We start from the raw sequence: 20810 nt of genomic DNA, 5'->3' as shown, positions 1-20810 counted from the left end.
GCTCAGTTCCCAGCAATAAGTGACCTGTTTCCAGTTCCCATAATTTTGCCCTTTCCAGGAAATATCTACCATCTTAACATTCCTACCACTCACAAATTCAAAGGATGTCTGCCTCCCCTCTGAATGCAAACTCACAAAAGCACACATAACAGGGCACGTATGGCACTGGACAGAGATGGCACTGAAAGGCAACAACTTAAAGTCTCCTTTGCTCTCTCCACCCCCAAGGAAGCAACACAACACTGCAGCACATCCTCAGCACCTCATGGTGCAAGGAGCTGGTGACCTGTGGGAGGACCAGGAGCTCAAAGAAGCAGCCACTGGGGCCTCCTCGTCCCCAGAAACCTCAAGTTTCATTCTTTGGCGAGGCTCTACTGTTTATTTACCTTGACTCTGCATTTCCTTCTTTTAGGCAAAATTAGCTGTTTCTTCAAGAGCCAGATTGGTGGGTACAAATAATCTCATGGAGGAAGAATAATCCTCCTATACCTGGGAAAGCCATCCACCAGAGAGCCTGGAAGACATGTGGGGAAGAAAGGACAATGGAAGGAAGGAAAGGAGGGAGGGGGGGAGAGAGGGAGGGAGGGAGGGAGGGAGGGAGGAAGGAAGGAAGGAAGGAAGGAAGGAAGGAAGGAAGGAAGGAAGGAAGGAAGGAAACTCCTTCCATATGATCAAATCTGCTGAATCAGCCCTGACCCCCAGGGGGGCTGAGGTACCAGCAGACCCCACCGTACACCTACCTGGCTACTGCCTGTCCTGGCACAGAGCTCTGGGAGCCCACCTTGGAGAGCCAGCTCAAACCTCAAAGCCTCAGCCCAGGGCCCACAGTGTCTTCCACCCCGGGCTCCCATCCCTTCTCTCTCCCGCACACCACAATTTTCTTTCCAGCCAGCCAACTGTGGCATATGGCAGTTTCCGCAGGTCTACCGAAAGCTCTGGAAATTGGGCTTTCCGGAGGCTCCCACCGGCATGCCCCACCCTGGCTGACAAAGGCTGAGGTGGTCTGTAGCTCAATTTAGGGCCTGACTCTGGGAGGCCCAAGGGATTACAGCAGTCTTTCTCCTAAATTACTCAATTCAGATGTATGATCAACTGTCAATTTTCCAAGCAGCCCAGAGGCAGTGACTGTGAGCACATGCTGTTGGTGAGTGTCTGCTCTGCACAGGCCATGGTCCTGCAGAAAGAACCTGGAGGCCCATCCTGGTGGAGTCATGGGGGGCACTCTCCCCACCCAGCCGTGAGTCATGGAAAAGACCCAGTGAAGAGGGCACATCTAACATCAAATGCAAGGTGGAGATGTAAAGTGACACATTCCTGCAGCTTCACCACTTTAATTTCCTTTCAATATTCAGAACACCTGGGACCCTGGCCAGGAAAGAGAGCTCCAAAGCCTCCTGTCAGGGCACTGAAATTGGCAAAGAATTCTTGGATTGCTTCCATTGAAGGGAATAGTGTTAAGGTTAGAGGGGGAAGGAGAGGAGAGAGAGGAGGGAAAGGAGGAATAAGAGCTAGGGAGGAGAGTGCAGAGGAGGGACAGGGAGATGAAGGGAGGACCTGGAAGGGCTAGGGAAGGGAGGGGGGAAGAGCAGGAGGAAGGGAAGGGCAAAGGAGGGGAGGGGAAAGGAGGGGAATGGCAGGAAGGTTTGTAAGCTCTTCTCTGTTAATCAAGGTCAGCCTTGTGGTTAAATGTTAAATAAATCTACTATATATATATATATATATATATATATATATATATATATATATACACACACACACATACATATATATATATCTTAGTCATAAGCCAAGTAAGTATTAGGGTGTTTTTTAAAAAAAATGAATAAAGCAGAATAAAAAATCCATTACAATCTTGTTTTGCCAAAAACAATTAATGGAACAAATACATATATTTGAATGTTTGATTCTAAAAATATGTTATAAAATATAGATTCTAAACATATAATTAAACATATGGCACATATAGTACCATATAATAGCTATATGGTGCATATACTATAGAAAGTGTATGTAATATGTAGTAATTATATATTAGACTATATATTTTAAGTGTGGCCATGAAAATAGAATAGAACTAAATATGCCAAAAGTTCTTCTTTCTGCTCTTCCATATTTTAAACTTCTTCTACAAAAATTCTACATTATCTTATAATCATATTTTTGAAAAGTTTGTATGGTTTAGTGGGAAACCCTGCCGAGAGTTGCTAGCATTTTGAGTGTGGCCCCAAAGCACCTCTCAGAGTGGAGCCCCTGCTGAGGCTGTGGGGATGGACAGACCTCTTTCTGCTCACTGCCAGCACAGGGAGAAGGGAGGACCAGGGGAGCCTTCCCCTCCTTCAGAGCCTGGAAAGGGGTCCTCCTCTCATCTTCAGAGAGCAGCTTGGGGGAGATGCCAGGAGCTTCCCCTAAGTCATCCATCTGCTTCTCATCTTCTGCCCACAGGCTGCCCTTGGCCTCCTGAGGCTGCAGGCTCTGGATCAGCAACTGACAAGCTTCCAAGTCAGCTTCCCACACTTTCCTAAGCAGCAGGCACTTGCAGCTAAGACAGAGGGAAAAGAAAAGCATACACATCAGTTCAGAGATGTCTCATCACACCAGGTAAATAGCCTGTATACTTGGCTATTGTCAGCTAGTATCCCCCAGCTAGCTATCAACTTCATTTTATATAGCAATGGATTACTTCAACCAGAAGATTCAGAGGGGCCAAACTTGTATACCATCAAGTATTGATGAAATAAGTACTGATCCTTCTTATCTTCTTAGTTTGCGAAGGCATCTGAGATCCTATATATTTTTCCAGAGCTAGTAGCCCAATACAAACAGCCCCAGCTCATGTCTGTGCCCAGCCCTGCTCATTTTCTTTGAATACTCAGACTAGCCCAAAACTCCCTGGCTAAGTCCTTTCTCACGTAATGTTTCATCTGCCTCAATTGTACCCCCCCATATTCTCCCCACCAACACACAATCACCCAGGTCATGCAAATAAGTGAAGCAGTGCTCAGGTAATATAAACCATAATAACAGATATTCAGCCTCAGTGGCAGAAGGCAACAGAAAGGAGTGGACTACAGCTACTGAGAAAGATGTACCCTCTCCAAAGCACCCTTCATTAGCTCAAGCCAACTAAACCTATAAGGAGGGAAAAATTTGGTTTTCCATGGAAAGCCAAAATTCTGGGGTTTTAAATAAAAATACATATTTTGCATCCATCTATTAAGCTTATGCTGGATATTTTCAGTATAGCTATCTTCCATTTAATAAACCTTCCTGCTAGTGTATCTAATCTGCTATTCAATTTATCTAAAGTAAAATGTGTTTTACATTTTACTTTATTTTCCAGTTCTATAATTTTTATGTGATATTCTTTTACATATTTCTATTTTCTGCTTCAATTATCCATCATATCCTCTATCTTCTTGAACATATCACCATTATTTTAAAGCCTATATCTATAATAATGAATTCAGAAGGAAAAAGAAAGAATGAGACAGAAACAATATTACAGGGGATATTAGCTAAGAATTTTCAAATATTGACAAGGGAAATCAAACCACACAAACAGGAAGTACTATAATCTCAAAGCAGAAAAAATAACAGAGAAAAAGACACCTCAATCTGTCATAGTGAAACTGCTGGGCATCAAAGACAGAACAAGACACTTAACAGGAGTGGGAGAAACAAAGACATTTATTTCAAAAGAGCAATACCATGGGAGACAAATAGTGGAAGCCAGGACAATAAAACATCTTAGTGCTAAAAGAAAAAAGATGTCAATCTGTACATTATATGATCATTTTCAAATTAATAAAAACTAAAAAATTCCTAGGCAGCACACCCATGGTAAAGGAAATGGTTCCAGCCAGCAGCATGCACAGTACTCTGGGATGGAAACATGTGAGAGCAAATATGTGAGTCTAAGTGAACGTTTCTGTAAAACACCAGCAGTGCTCATTTCTGTCACAGTCTAAAATATACATAAAATTAAAATACATGGCAATCAGGACAAAGAAAATGAGAAAAACAAGAAATTAAGACAGTCTCAGGTCCTTGTGTTGTCTAGAAAGTAGCAGAAGTACTTATTTAAATTAGACGTTAAAAAGTCAAGGATTCATACTGAACCCTTTATGGTAGTCAAAAAAACAGAGAGTTGTATAATTGACAAGCTAATATGGGAGAAATATTTAAAATTTAAAATAATAAAGTATTGCTTTAATGAAAGCAATAAAGTAAACAGGAATAAACATGGCACAAATGGGGAAAACGGTAAAATAGAAAGGTATACTTGAGTGCATTAGGAATTATATTAAATATACGTAAATACTATAATTAAATGGCAAAGATTTTTAGACTAGAATCAAAATCAAAATCAATTATATGTTACTTACAACAGACATACTTAAATATAAGGATTTAAACAAGGTTACAAGTAAAAGAATGGTAATGATGGGTCATGAAAGCATTATTAGAGATGAAATGTACTGGGGAACTGACCATCTTCAACATATGTATCTCAAGTAGATAGCACTGTGGGAAAAAAATTAAATCATGATTACTGACTCACACTATGTAAATATCAGTGTCAGCTGAATTATAGATCAAAATGTAAAAGATAAAACAAAAACAAAAGCTTCCAGAAGATAAACAGGATAATGTCTTTAGACTCTGTGGTAAGCAAAGCTCTCTTAAACAGAAAATAAAAAGTACTAAATGCTCAAGAAAACAAATGATAAATTTCATTTCATTAAAATTAAAAACTTTATTCATCAAAAAACACCACTGAGAGAGCAAAAGGCTAAGCCATAAAGTGGGAGAAACTGTCACACATGTAACCAACAAAGGACTGATTCTAGAATATAAACAGGACTCTTACAAATCAATACAACAGACAGACAACCCAATTTCTAAAAAGGGGAAAGGCTTGAACAGGCACTTCACAAAAGAGAGCAGCTGAGTGACCCATCAGTAACTTATGAAAAGATGCTCAGCACCATGAGTCATCAGAAAAATACCTATGAAACCACAATGATGGACATGTTGATAAGATGGCTCAAATTCACAAGCCTAACAATACCAAGTGCTAGAAAAGATACAAAGCTGCTAGAACTCTCCTATCTTGCCGGTGGGCATGTACCAGAATGCCTCTGAAATCTCTGACACCTGTACTAATGTCACAAACATGTCAATCATAAGAGCCAGTAATGCGACTCCTAGGTATACACTCAGCAAAATGTCCATACGATCAATTTGCCTTATTCACTGTAGTTATGTTCTATAAAGTCACCATGAGCACTGAATTTTCAAATACTGAACAACTAGGAGAATACAAGCTCTGGTCAAAACATTTTCATACAGAGACCTGAAGATGGCAGCAGAGTAGGCAGATGCTCAAACTCCCAGCTCACACCAATGAACTGGATTATAAACTATTTTATAAATAATCAGCGTGAAAAAACAAATCTGGACTACAAGAACAGCTCTCAAAAACCAGGGAGCAAAGAAGAAGCCACAACAAACCTGCTAGGGAGCGCCTGAATCTCCCCTGCTTACAGGAACGAGGAGGGGGGTGGCTGACAGCCCAGAAGAGATCTCAGTCCAAGAAAAAGAGCAGTAAATACTGCTCACAGCCATTTGCCCGGCGACCAGGTAACAAGGTGTGTTAAAACGGCCGGCTTGTCTTCCAAAAAGAAACGGGAGAGAGAGAAACAGTGAGGGGCAGAGGAATGCAGAGGATGACCTGAAAAGCTGATTCATTCAGTGCTGGAGGCGGCCATAGCTGGGGGAGGGGCTGATCCTTCCAAAAATCAAAAGTCAAAGTGTTTCCAGGTCACAGATCTCCAGACATCTCTCCAGCTCCAATCAGCACAACAAGACACAGCTGAAAACAACAAGTGGAGAGGAGGAGCAGTAGGTCCTCCATGGAGATCTGAGATACACCTCTCCCGACTGAAGCTGAGAAAGCAACCCACCCCCAGAGAGATTAACTGGCAGAAGAGGACTTCAGAGTCTCAGGATACACCAACCGCATTCCTGGATACAGTTTGAAATAAGCCCCCTGCTGAGATCAGCAAACAAGAAAATCACCTGTTAAGAAAACAAACAAATCAAGACTTCAAAGCGGCCGAAATCCGAAAGTGAATTACAAATAACAGCTGATGCCAACCCAAGAAGACCTAAAAATAACACAATTGAAAACTGGAGGCAGACAACACCAAGCCTAGACTCAACCAGCTCTATAAACAAAACACCCAAACACAGATATAATGAGAAGACAGAGAAGTGCAATCCAAATGAAACCACAAGAGAAACATCCAGGAAATGAACTGAGTGATATGGAAATAACCAAACTTCTGGATGTGGAGTTCAAAATAATGATTGTAAGGATGCTTAGGCATCTTAGAACAATAATGGATGGTCATTATGAACACCTCAATAAAGAAATAGAAAGTATAAAAAAAGATGTTGAAAAATTAAAAAAGAATCAGTCAAAGATGACAAATAAAATATCAGAAATGAAGTCCAAAATAGAAGAAATTAAAAACAGGATGGATAAAGCTGAGGATGGAATCAGCGAGATGGAGGACAACAGGAATGAAGGCATGAAAGCAGAGAAGAAAAAAGAAAAGAGACTCAAAAAGTCTGAGGAAACTCTTAGAGAGCTCTATGACAACATGAAGAGAAATAACATCCGCATCATAGGGGTTCCTGAAGAAGAAGAGAAAGAACAAGGGATAGAGAATTTGTTCACTCATATCATAGCTTAAAACTTCCCTAAATTAATGCAGGAAAAACTCTCACAAGTTCAAGAAGCACAGAGAACTCCATTAAAGAGAAACCCAAAGAAACCTACACCAAGACATATCATAATTAAAATACCAAAGCTAAGTGATAAAAAAAATATTAAAAGCTGCTATAGAAAAAAAGATTATCATCTACAAAGGAGCCTACATAAGGATGACATCAGACTTCTCAACAGAAACACTTGAGGCCAAAAGGGAATGGCTAAAAATATTCAAAGTAATACAGAACAAGAAACTACAACCAAGACCTCTTTATCAAGCAAGGCTAACATTTAAAATTGAAGGAGAAATAAAAAGCTTTGCAGACAAAAAAAAAAACAACTCAAGGAATTCATTACAACCAAACCAATGCTGCAAGAAATGTTAAGGGGCCTGTTGTAAACAGATCAAAGTAAGAAAAGAATATAGCAAAAGAGGAATACAGCTTCAAAAAATAAAATGGCAACAAACAACTACATGTCAATAATAACCTTAAATGTAAACGGATTAAATGATCCAATCAAAAGACATAGGGTAGCTGCATGGATAAGAAAACAAGACCCATACATATGCTGTCTACAAGAGACACGCCTTAAAACAAAAGATGCACATAGACTGAAGGTAAAAGGATGGAAAAAAACATTTCATGAAAATGGAAATGAAAAAAAAGCTGGGGTAGCAATACTTATATCAGACAAAATGGACTTTAAAACAAAGAATATAGTAAGAGATAAAGATGGTCAATATATAATGATAAAGGGAGCAATCCAACAGAAAAATATAACTATTATAAATATCTATGCACCTAATATATAGGAGAACCTAAATATATAAAGCAGGCTTTGATGGATATAACGAGTGAGATCAACAGCAATACTAAAATAGTAGGGGATTTTAATACTCCACTAACATCACTAGATAGATCCTCAAGAAAGAAAATTAACAAAGAATCAGCAGACTTAAAGGACACACTAGATTAACTGGATTTAATAGAAATCTTCAGAAACTTTCATCCTAAAGCAGCAGAATATACATTCTTTTCAAGTGCTCATGGTACATTCTCCAGAACAGACCACATGATAGGGCACAAAAGTGGTCTCAACAAATTTAAGAAGATTGAAATCATATCAAGCACATTCTCTGATTACAATGGCATGAAACTAGAAATCAACCACAACAGAAAAGTTCAAAATTTCTCAAACACATGGAAACTAAATAGCAGGTTGTTAAATAATGAATGAATTAAGAATGCAATCAAAGAATAAATAAAAAAAATTCTTAGAAACTAATGATAATGAGCATGCAACAACATAAAATTTATGGGACACAGCAAAAGCAGTACTGAGAGGGAAGTTCATAGGATTACAGAAACACTTTCAGAAGCTAGAAAAAGCTCAAATAAACAACTTAACGCTGCATCTTAAAGAATTAGAAAAAGAACAGCAAGTAAAGCCCAAATGTAGTAGAAGGAAGGAAATAATAAAGAACAGAGCAGAAATAAATGACATAGTGCTAAGGAAACAAAACAGGGGATCAATGAAACTAGGAGCTGGTTCTTTGAAAAGGTAAACAAGATCAATGAACCTTTAACCAAACTCATCAAGAAAAAAAAGAGAAGACTCAAATAAATAAAATTAGAAATGAGAGTGGAGAAATAACAACTGACTCAACAGAAATACAAAATATTGTAAGAAAATACTCTGAAGAACTGTATGACAAAAAACTAGACATCCTAGATGAAATGGACAAATTCCTTGAAACATACAATCTTCCAAAAATCAATCTGGAAGAATCAGAACACCTAAACAGAACAATTACATCAAAGGAGATTAAAACAGTTATCAAAAAACTCCCAACAAAGGAAAGTCCTGGGCTCGATGGCTTCACAAGTAAATTATACCAAATATTCAAAGAGAACTAACTCCTATCCTCAAGCTATTTCAAAAAATTCAAGAGGAAGGAAGACATCCAAGCTCCTTTTATGAGGTGAGCATAATTCTGATTTCAAAACCAGGCAAAGACAACACAAAGAAAGAAAATTATAGGCCAATATCCCAGATGAATATAGATGCTAAAATCCTCAACAAAATATTAGCAAACCACATCCAACAAAATATGGAAAAAATGATACACCATGATCAAGTGGAATTTATTCTGGGGAGGCAAGGCTGGTACAATATTCACAAATCAATCAATGTGATTCATCACATAAACAAAAGGAAGGAGAAAAACCACACGATAATATCAATAGATGCAAAAAAAGCATTTGATAAAATCCAGCACCCATTCATGATCAAAACTCTCAGCAAAGTGGGAATACAGGGAACATATCTCAACATGATAAAGGCCATCTATGACAGGCCCACAGCCAACATCATACTCAATGGGCAAAAATTAAAAGCAATCCCCTTAAGATCAGGAACAAGGCAGGGGTGCCCCCTTTCACCACTCTTATTCAACATAGTCCTGGAAGTCCTAGGCACAGCAATCAGACAAGAAGAAATAAAAGGCATTCAAGTTGGAAAAGAAGAAGTAAAACTATCATTATTTGCAGATGATATAATATTGTATATAAAAAACCCTAAAGTCTCAGTCAAAAAACCATAAATGAATAATTTATAGTTTGATATAGAACCTGATAAATGAATTCAGCAAAGTGGCAGGATATAAAATTAATACTTAGAAATCAGAGGCATTTTTATACACAAGCAATGAACAGTCAGAGAGAGAAATTAAGGAAATAATCCCCTTCACTATTACAACCAAAAAATAAAGTACCTATGAGTACATTTAACCAAGGTGACTGAAGACTTGTACTCAGAAAATTATAAAACATTGATATAAGAAATAAAGAAAGATACAAACAAGTGGAAGCATATACCGTGCTCATGGTTAGGAAGAATAAACATCATTAAAATGTCTATATTACCCAAAGCAATCTATAAATTCAAAGCAATACCAATTAAAATACCAATGACATACTTCAAAGATATAGACCACATATTCAAAAAATTTATATGTAACCAAAAGAGAACACGAATAGCCTCAGCAATCTTAAAAAAGAAGAATAAAGGGGGAGGTATTACACTTCCTGATATCAAGTTATACTACAAGGCCATTGTACTCAAAACAGCCTGGTAGTAGCATAAGAATAGGAATATAGATCAATGCAACAGAATGGAGAACCCAGAAATAAACCCACAGCTCTATGGACAACTGATATTTGACAAAGGAGGTAAGGCCATACAATGGAGTAAAGAAAGCCTCTTTAATAAATGGTTTTAGGGAAAATTGGACAGCTACCTGCAAAAAAAATGAAACTAGACCACTACCTTACACCATTCACAGAAATAAACTCAAAATGGATAAAAGATTTAAATGTAAGCCATGAAACCATAAGCATCTTAGAAGAAAAAATAGGCAGTAAGCTCTCCAACATCTCTCGCAGCAATATATTTGCTGATTTATCTCCACAGGCAAGTGAAATAAAAGACAGGATAAACAAATGGGACTATATCAAACTAAAAAGCTTTTGCACAGCCAAAGACAATAAGAACAGAATAAAAAGACAAACTACACAATAGGAGAACATATTTGACAGTACGTCTGATAAAGGGTTAATAACCAAAATTTATAAAGCCCTTGTCAACACCAGAAAGACAAACAATCCAATCAAAAATGGGCAAAAGAAATGAATAGACACTTCTCCAAAGAGGACATGCAGATGGCCAATAGGCATATGAAAAAATGCTCAACACCACTAATCATTAGAGAAATGCAAATTAAAGCCACAATGAGATATCAGCTCACACCATTCATAATGGCGCTCATCAACAAAACAACACAGAATAAGTGCTGGCAAGGTTGTGGAAAAAAGGGAACCCTCTTGCACTGCTGGTGAGAATGCAGACTGGTGCAGCCTCTGTGGAAAACAGTATGGACATTCCTCAAAAAATTGAAAATCGAACTGCCTTTTGACCCAGCTATCCCACTTTTAGGAATATACCCCAAGAACACCATAGAACTGTTCCAGAAGGAGAAATGCACCCCCATGTTTATGGCAGCATTGTTCACAATAGCGAAGATCGGGAAACAGCCCAAGTGTCTGTCAGAGGACAAGTGGATTAAAAAGCTTTGGTACATATAGACTATGGAATACTACTCAGCCATAAGAAATGATGACATCGGATCATTTACAATAACATGGATGGACCTTGACAACATTATACGGAGTGAAATAAGTAAATCAGAAAAAACTAAGAACTATATGAACCCATACATAGAAGGGACATAAAAATGAGACTCAGAGACATGGACAAGAATGCGATGGTAACAGGGGGTGGGGTGGAGGGGTGGGGAGAGGGCGAGGAAGGAGAGAGAGGTGGTGGGGGGGGGGAGGGGCACAAAGAATACCAGATAGAAGGTGACAGAAGACAATTTGACTTTGGGTGAGGGGTATGCAACATAATCAAATGTCAAAATAATCTGGAAATGTTTTCTCGGAACATATGTACTCTGATTTATCAATGTCACTGCATTAAAATTAATAAAAATAAGATTAAAAAAAAGAAAAAAACATTTCCATACAAGACTCTGGTCAAAACATTTTCATCAATAAATCAATATATAGACTGTTTTCTGTGTGTTTCTGTTTAAAGACAACTTAAATAATGTAAATTGTTAGTTCATTAATATCAAATTCATGGCCACAGCACGGTAACTCATGCCTGAATGAAGTTTATATAACACATGTATTTTCTCCATGAGACACTGCCTCTTGTACTTAGGAGCAGAAACAAACACTTCAGCACTACCCTTGGGGGAGAGGTTAAATAATGAAACCACCAAGAAAAAACATGAAATGTAAAAAAAAGAAATGGCACTAAGTAGAATAAAGGATACTTGTGTAGATAGAGCATGAGAACTAGAGCGAGAAGACAGGATTTCGCCTTCTTCAACTGCAGCTGAGACCAGGCACATCAGGTGACTCAGACTTTGAGACACTTTAGTGCCTGCTCTTCAATGACAGTGAAAGTTTTGCAGGTATTGATTTCGGGGTTAAACACAAACCCTATTGAGTAGGCAAATTCACAAACACAGAATCCACAAATAATGATGATCAACTGTATTTATGATCATAGGACATTATTCATAACAGCCAATACCTGGGAGGGAAAACAAATCTCCATTAACAGAAAAATGGATCAAGTATGGCATAATCCTATAGTAGAATATCAGACTACAAAGATGAACAAGTTAGCACAGTCTACAACAATATGGATGACTCTCACAAACAAATTTGGGCAAAAGTGAAAAGACAAGCGAGAGGCACTGTGATTCCACTTATTTTATTTTTTTAAATTTTATTTTTTTATTTAATTGTGTTTACATAGATTAATTGGGTTGCCTCAAATGCATCCCCCCTCCTCCCTATTCCCCTCAACATCTCCCTTGCCCCCCTCCCTACAGCGCCCTCCAGACTTCCCTTCAGGTTTACCCCTCCTACCATCCCCTTTCCCTCTGTCCTCTTTTCCTCTGGTCCCTTTGATCCCTCCTCTGTCTCAATTCCGTTTCTCCGTTCTCATTGTTCCTTGAGTTCCAAAAGTGAGTGAGGTCATATAATATTTTTCTTTCTTTGCCTGGCTTATTTCACTTAACATAATAGTTTCCAGGTCCATGCATGTTGTTGCAAAAGGTAATGTTTCCTTCTTTTTCATAGTCCCATAGTATTCCATTGTGTATATGTACCACTGCTTTTTTTTATATCTTTTTTTAAATTTATTTATTAAATTTAATGCAGTGACATTGATAAATCAGGATACATATGTTGAAAGAAAACACCTCTAGATTATTTTGACATTTGATTGTGCTGTGTACCCCTCCCCCAAAGTTAAATTGTCTTCTGTCACCTTCTATCTGGTTTTCTTGTGCCCCTCCCCTCCGCCAATCCCTCTCTCCTTCGCCCCATCCCCCCTGCCCCCACCCCCCACCTCTGTTGTCATCACATTCTTGTTCATGTTTCTGAGTCTCATTTTTATGTCCCTTCTATGTATGGGTTCATATAGTTCTTAGTTTTTTCTGATTTACTTATTTCACTCCGTAAAATGTTGTCAAGGTCCATCCATGTTATTTTAAATGATCCGATGTCATCATTTCTTATGGCTGAGTAGTATTCCATAGTATATATGTACCAAAGCTTTTTAATCCACTCGTCCTCTGATGGACACTTAGGCTGTTTCCAGATCTTTGCTATTGTGAACAATGCTGCCATAAACATGGGGGTGCATTTCTCCTTTTGGAGCCGTTCTATGGTGTCCTTGGGGTATATTCCTAAAAGTGGGATAGCTGGGTCAAAAGGCAGTTCGATTTTCAGTTTTTTGAGGAATGTTCATACTGTTTTCCACAGTGGCTGCACCAGTCTGCATTCCCACCAGCAGTGCAGGAGGGTTCCCTTTTGTCCAAATCCTTGCCAGCACTTATTTTGTGTTGTTTTGTTGATGAGCGCCATTCTAACCGGTGTGAGGTGATACCTCATTGTGGTTTTAATTTGCATTTCTCTAATGATTAGTGATGTTGAGCATTTTTTCATGTCTATTGGTCATCTTTATGTCCTCTTTGGAGAAGTGTCTATTCATCTCTTTTGCCCATTTTTGGATTGGATTGTTTGTCTTCCTGGTGTTGAGATTTACAAGTTCTTTATATATTTTGGTTATTAACCCCTTATCAGACGTATTGTCAAATATGTTCTCCCATTGTGTAGTTTGTCTTTTTATTCTGTTCTTGTTGTCTTTAGCTGTGCAAAAGCTTTTTAGTTTGATATAGTCCCATTTGTTTATCCTGTCTTTTATTTCACTTGCCTGTGGAGATAAATCAGCAAATATATTGCTGAGAGAGATGTTGGAGAGCTTACTGCCTATCTTTTCTTCTAAGATGCTTATGGTTTCACGCTTACATTTAAGTCTTTTATCCATTTTGAGTTTATTTTAGTGAGTGGTGTAAGCTGGTGATCTAGTTTCATTTTTTTGCAGGTAGCTATCCAATTTTCCCAACATCATTTGTTAAAGAGGCTGTCTTTACTCCATTGTATTTCCTTACCTCCTTTGTCAAATATCAGTTGTCCATAGAACTGTGGGTTTATTTCTGGGTTCTCTGTTCTGTTCCATTGATCTATATGACTGTTCTTATGCCAGTACCAGGCTGTTTTGAGTACAATGGCCTTGTAGTATAACTTCATATCAGGAAGTGTGATACCTCCCACTTTATTCTTCTTTTTTAAGATTGCTGAGGCTATTTGTGATCTCCTTTGGTTCCATATTAATTTTTGGAATATGTGGTCTATATCTTTGAAGTATGTCATTGGTATTTTAATTGGTATTGCATTGAATTTATAGATTGCTTTGGGTAAAATAGACATTTTAATGATGTTTATTCTTCCTAACCATGAGCACAGTATATGCTTCCACTTGTTTGTATCTTCCTTCATTTCTTTTATCAATGCTTTGTAATTTTCTGAGTACAAGTCTTTAGTCTCCTTGGTTAAGTTTACTCCTATGTACTTTATTTTTTGGTTGTAATTGTGAAGGGGATTGTTTCCTTAATTTCTCTTTCTGACTGTTCATTGTTGGTGTATAAAAATGCCTCTGATTTCTGAGTATTGATTTTATATCCTGCCACTTTGCTGAATTCATTTATCAGGTTCAGTACCTTTTTGACTGAGACTTTATGGTTTTCTATATACAATATCATATCATCTGCAAATAATGATAGTTTTACTTCTTCTTTTCCAACTTGAATGCCTTTTTATTTCTTCTTCTTATCTGATTTCTGTGTTTAGGACTTCCAGGACTATGTTGAATAAGAGTGGTGAAAGGGGGCACCCCTGCCTTGTTCCTGATCTTTAGGGTATTGCTTTTAAATTTTGCCCATTGAGTATGATGTTGGCTGTGGTTTACTCATAGATGGATTTTATCATGTTGAGGTATGTTCCCTGTATTCCCACTTTACTGAGAGTTTTGATCATGAATTGGTGCTGGATTTTATCAAATGTTTTTTCTGCATCTATTGCAATTATCATGTGGTTTTTCTCCTTCTTTTTGTTTATGTGATGAATCTCATTGATTGATTTATAAATATTGTACCATCCTTGCCTCCCCAGAATAAATCCCACTTGATCATGGTGTATCATTTTTTTCCATATATTGTTGGATCCGGTTTGCTAATATTTTGTTGAGGATTTTAGCATCTATATTCATCAGAGATATTAGCATATAATTTTCTTTCTTTCTGTTGTCTTTGCCTGGTTTTGGAATCAGAATTATGCTTGCCTCATAAAAGGAGCTTGGATGTCTTCCTCTTGATTTTTTTGAAATAGTTTGAGAAGGATAGGAGTTAGTTCTTCTTTGAATATTTGGTAGAATTCCATTGTGAAGCCATCGGGCCCCGGACTTTTCTTTGTTGGGAGTTTTTTTATAACTGTTTCGATCTTATTTGTTGTAATCGGTCTGTTTAGGTGTTGTGATTCTTCCAGATTGATTTTAGCCTCTATGTCATTTATTTCTGCTCTGACCTTTATTATTTCCTTCCTTCTACTACATTTGGGCTTTACTTGCTGTTCTTTTTCTAATTCTTTTAGATGGAGGGTTAAGTTGTTTATTTGAGCTTTTTCTAGCTTCTGAAAGTGTGCCTGTAGTGCTATGAACTTCCCTCTCAGTACTGCTTTTGCTGTGTCCCATAAATTCTGAGTTGTTGTATGCTCATTGTCATTCATTTCTAGGAATTTTTTATTTCTTCTTTGATCTCATTCTTAATTCATTCATCATTTAACAACCTGATATTTAGTTTCCATGTGTTTGAGAATTTTTGAGCTTTTCTGTTGTGGTTCATTTTTAGTTTCATGCCATTGTGATCGGAGAAAGTGCTTGATATGATTTCAATCTTCTTAAATTTGTGGAGAGCACTTTCGTGCCCTAACATGTGGTCTATCCTAGAGAATGTACCATGAGCACTTGAAAAGAATGTATATTCTTCTGCTTTAGGGTGAAAGTTTCTGAAGATATCTATTAAATCGAGTTGATCTAGTGTTTCCAATAAGTCTGCTGATTCTTTGTTAATTTTTTTTCTTGAGGATCTATCTAGTGATGTTAGTCGGGTATTGAAATCCCCTACTATTATAGTATTACTGTTGGTCTCGCCCTTTAAATCCATCAAACTCTGCTTTATATATTTGGGTGTTCCTATATTAGGTTCATAGATACTTATAATAGTTATATCTTCCTGTTGGATTACTCCCTTTATCATTATGTAGTGGACTTCTTTATCTCTTACTATATCCTTTGTTTTAAAGTCCAATTTGTCTGATATAAGTATTGCTACCCCAGCTTTTTTTTCATTTCCATTTGCATGAAATGTTTTTTTCCATCCTTTTACCTTCAATCTATGTGTATCTTTTGTTCTAAGGTGTGTCTCTTGTAGACAGCATATGTATGGGTCCTGTTTTCTTATCCACGCAGCTACCCTATGTCTGTTGACTGGATCATTTAATCCATTTACGTTTAAGGTTATTATTGATATGTAGTTGTTTATTGCCATTTTCTTCTTTAAAGGTTTATTCCTTTTTTCCTATATTCTTTTCCCACTTTGATCTGTTTACAACAGGCCCCTTAACATTTCCTGCAGCATTGGTTTGGTTGTAATGAATTCCTTGAGTTGTTTTTTGTCTGGGAAGCTTTTTATTTTTCCTTCGATTTTAAACGATAGCCTTGCTCGATAAAGTAGTCTTTGTTGTAGGTTCTTGTTCTGCATTACTTTGAATATTTCTTGCCATTCCCTTCTGGCCTCAAGTGTTTATGTTGAGAAGTTGGATGTCATCCTTATGGGGGCTCTTTTGTAGGTTATAACTTTTTTTTCTTTTGCAGTTTTTAATATTTTCTCTTTATCGCTTAGCTTGGTATTTTAATGATGATGTGTCTTGGTGTAGGTTTCTTTAGGTTTCTCTTTAATGGAGTCCTCTGTGCTTCTTGGACTTGTGAGAGTTTCTCTTGCATTAATTTAAGGAAGTTTTCAGCTATGATATGATTGAACAAAGTCTCTATCCCTTGCTCTTTTTCTTCTTCTTCAGGAACCCCTATGATGCAGATGTTATTTCTCTTCATGTTGTCACAGAGCTCTCTACGGGTTTCCTCTGACTTTTGGAGTCTCTTTTCTCTTTTCTTCTCTGCTTTCATGCCTTCATTCCAGTTGTCCTCCAACTCGCTGATTCAATCCTCAGCTCTATTTATCCTGTTTTTAATTCCTTCCATTGTGGTCTTTATTTCTGATATTATATTTGTCATCTCCGACTGATTCTTTTTTATACTTGCTATTTCTTTATTTAGGTGTTCATAATGACCATCCATTGTTGTTCTAAGATCCCTAAGCATCTTTACAATAATTATTTTGGACTCCACATCTGGAAGTTTGATTATTTCCATATCACTCAGTTCATCTCCTGAAGGTATCTCTTGTGGTTTCATTTGGATTGCACTTCTTTGTCTTCTCATTGTCTGTTTTTGGGGTTTTTATTTGTAGAGTTGGTTGAGTCTAGGCTTGGTGTTGTCTGCCTCCAGTTTTCAGTTGTGTTATTTCTAGGTCTTCTTGGGTTGGTATCAGCTGTTATCTGTAATCCACTTTAGGATTTGGGCAGCTTTGAAGTCTTGATTTGTTTGTTTTCTTAACAGGTGATAGTCTTGTTAACTGATCTCAGCAGGGGGCTTCCTTTAAAGTGTATCCAGGAATGTGGTGGGTGAACCTGAGACTCTGAAGTCCTCTTTAGCCAATTAATCTCTCTGGGGCAGGGTATTTTCTCAGCTTCAGTAAGGGAAGGTGTATCTCAGATCTCCATGGAAACCTGAGTTACTGCCCCTCCTCCCCACTTCTTGTTTTCAGCTGTCTTGTTGCGCTGATTGGAGCTGGATGGATGTCCGGAGATCTCTGATCTGGAAGCAATTCAGCTCTGTTTTGTGAAAGGTTCATTCCCTCCCCCAGCTACGGCCGCCTCCAGCATGAATGAGTCAGCTTTTTTAGGTCGTCTCCTTCATTCCTTAGCCCCTTACAGTCTGTCCCTTTCTCTTTCCTTTCTGCTTGGGAGATAAGCTGGTCTTTTCAACACACTTCGCTCTCTGGTCACCAGGCAAGTGGCTGTGAGCAGTAGTTTCTGCCCTTTTCCCTTGTGTGAGATCCCCTGTGGGCTCTCAGCCTCACCCCCCGCCCGTTCCTGTAAGCAGGGGAGATTCAGGTGCTCCCTACCAGGTTTGTTGTGGCTTCTTCTTTGCTCCTTGGTTTTTGAGAGCTGTTCTTATAGTTCAGAGTTGGTTTCTCATGCTGATTTTTCCTAAATTGATTTGTATTCCAGTTTGGTGGTGAGAGCTGGGCGTCTGTGCATCTGCCTACTCCACTGCCATCTTATCAGTCTGTGTGTACCACTACTTTTTAATTTACTCGTCCACTGACAGACACTAGGGCTGTTTCCACATCTTCGCTATTGTGAGCAATGCTGCCATAAACATGGGGGTGCATTTCTTTTTTTCAGTCAGTGATATGGTATTCTTGGGATATATTCCTAAAAGTTGGATTGCAGAACCATTTTCCTAAAAGTGGGATGGCAGAACCATTTTTAATTTTTTGAGGAATCTCCATACTGTTTTCCACAGTGGCTGCACCAGTCTGCATTCCCACCAGCACTGCAGGAGGGCTCGCCTTTCTCCACATCCTCACCAGCACCTATCCTATGTTGTTTTGTTAATGAGTGCCATTCTGACTGGTGTGAGCTGATATCTCATTGTGGTTTTAATTTGGATTTCTCTAATGATTAGTGATGTTGAACATTTTTTCATCTGTCTATTGGCCATTTGTATGTCCTCTTTGGAGAAGTGTCTACTCATTTTTTTTTGCCCATTTTTTGATTGGATTGTTTATCTTCCTGGTGTTGAGCTTTACAAGTACTTTATACATTTTGGTTATTAACCCCTTATCAGACGTATTGTCCAATATGTTCTCCCATTGTGTGGTTTGTCTTTTTATTCTGTTCATATTGTCTTTAGCTGTGCAAAAGTTTTTTAGTTTGATATAGTCCCATTTGTTTATCCTGTCTTTTATTTCACTTGCCTGTGGAGATAAATCATCAAATATATTGCTGCGAGAAATGTCAGAGAGCTTATTGCCTATCTTTTCTTCTAAGATGCTTATGGTTTCATGACTTAAATTTAAGTCTTTTATCTATTTTGAATTTATTTTTGTGAATGGTGTAAGTTGGTGGTCTAGTTTCATTTTTTTTTTAATGTAGCTGTCCAATTTTCCCAACACCATTTGTTAAAGAGATAGTCTTTACTTCATTGTATGGCCTTACCTCCTTTGTCAAATATCAGCTGTCCATAGAACTGTGGGTTTATTTCTGGGTTCTCTGTTCTGTTCCATTGATCTATATGCCTGTTCTCATGCCAGTACCAAGCTGTTTTGAGTACAGTGGCCTTGCAGTATAACTTGATATCAGGAAGTGTGATACTTCCCACTTTATTCTTCCTTTTCAAGATTGCTGAGGCTATTCATGTTTTTTAATTCCATATAAATTTTTGGAATATATGTTCTACACATATCTTTGAAGTATAACATTGGTATTTTAATAGGAATTGCATGGAATTTATAGATTGCTTTGGGTAATATAGACATTTTAATGATGTTTATTCTTCCTAACCATGAACACGGTATATACTTCCACTTGTTTGTATCTTTCTTGATTTCTTTTATTAATGTTTTATATTTTTCCGAGTACAGGTCTTTAACCTCCTTGGCTATATTTACTCCTAGGTACTTTATTTTTTTGGTTGCAATAGTGAAGAAGATTATTTCCTTAATTTCTCTTTCTGACAGTTCATTATTGGTGTATAAAAGTGCCTCTAACTTCTGTGTATTAATTTTATACCCTGCCCCTTTGTGAATTCACTTATCTGGTCGAGTAGTTTATTGAATGAGAATTAGGATTTTCTATATACAGTATCATATCATCTGCAAATAATGACATTTTTACTTCCTTTCCAATTTGAATGCCTTTTATTTCTTCTTCTTTTCTGACTGCTGTAGCTAGGACTTCCAGTACTATGTTGAATAAGAGTAGTGAAAGGGAGCACCCCTGCATTTTTCCTGATCTTCAGGGGATTGCTTTTAATTTTTGCCCATTGATTTTGATGTTGGCTGTGTGTTTGTCATAGATGGCCTTTATCATGTTGAGGTATGTTCCCTGTATTCCCACTTTGTTGAGAGTTTTGATCATGAATTAGTGCTGGATTTTATCAAATGCTTTTTCTGCATTTATTGAAATTATCATGTCATTTTCCTCCTTCCTTTTGTTTATGTGATGAATCACATTGATTGATATACGAATATTGTACCAGCCTTCCCTCCCCAGAATGAATCCCACTTGATCATGATGTATGATTTTTTTTCATGTATTGCTGGATTTTGTTTGCTAATATTTTGTTGAGAATTTTAGCATCTAAGTTCATCAGGGATATTGGCCTATAATTTTCGTTCTTTGTGTTGTCTTTGCCTGGTTTTGGAATCAGAATTATGCTCGCCTCATAAAAGGAGCTTGGAAGTCTTGCTTCCTCTTGAATTTTTTGAAGTAGCTTGAGAAGAATAGGAGTTAGTTCTTCTTTGAATATTTGGTAGAATTCACTTGTGAAGCCATCTGGTCCAGGACTTTTCTTTGTTGGGAGTTTTGATAACTGTTTTGATCTCATTTGGTGTAATTGGTCTGTTTAGGTGTTCTGATTCTTCCAGATTGATTTTTGGAAGATTGTATGTTTCAAGGAATTTGTCCATTTCACCTAGATTGTCTAGTTTTTTGTCATACAGTTCTTCATAGTATTTTCTTATAATATTTTGTATTTCTGTTGTGCCAGTATTTAATTCTCTGCTGTCATTTCTAATTTTATTTATTTGAGTCCTCTCTTTTTTTTCTTGGTGAGTCTAGTTAAGGGTTCATTGATCTTGTTTACCTTT

The 20810-nt window shown here is 37.5% G+C and overlaps 1 protein-coding gene across 1 annotated transcript in view; it reads right to left on the bottom strand.

Moving 5' to 3' along the window:
- Nucleotides 1-2006: 2006 nt before the first annotated feature.
- The window catches only part of DISC1 (DISC1 scaffold protein), a 369832-nt gene continuing 351028 nt past the window's right edge, over nt 2007-20810 (bottom strand). Inside the window, 1 exon segment of the mRNA XM_066236163.1 lies at nt 2007-2539. Coding sequence (XP_066092260.1) covers nt 2179-2539 — 361 coding nt within the window. The 3' untranslated portion in view covers nt 2007-2178.

This window comes from Saccopteryx bilineata, chromosome 1 (assembly GCF_036850765.1).
Source record: "Saccopteryx bilineata isolate mSacBil1 chromosome 1, mSacBil1_pri_phased_curated, whole genome shotgun sequence".
Lineage (NCBI taxonomy): Eukaryota > Metazoa > Chordata > Mammalia > Chiroptera > Emballonuridae > Saccopteryx > Saccopteryx bilineata.
The sequence above is the reverse complement of the archived record's forward strand: the minus strand, read 5'-3'. Positions and strand labels throughout refer to the sequence as shown.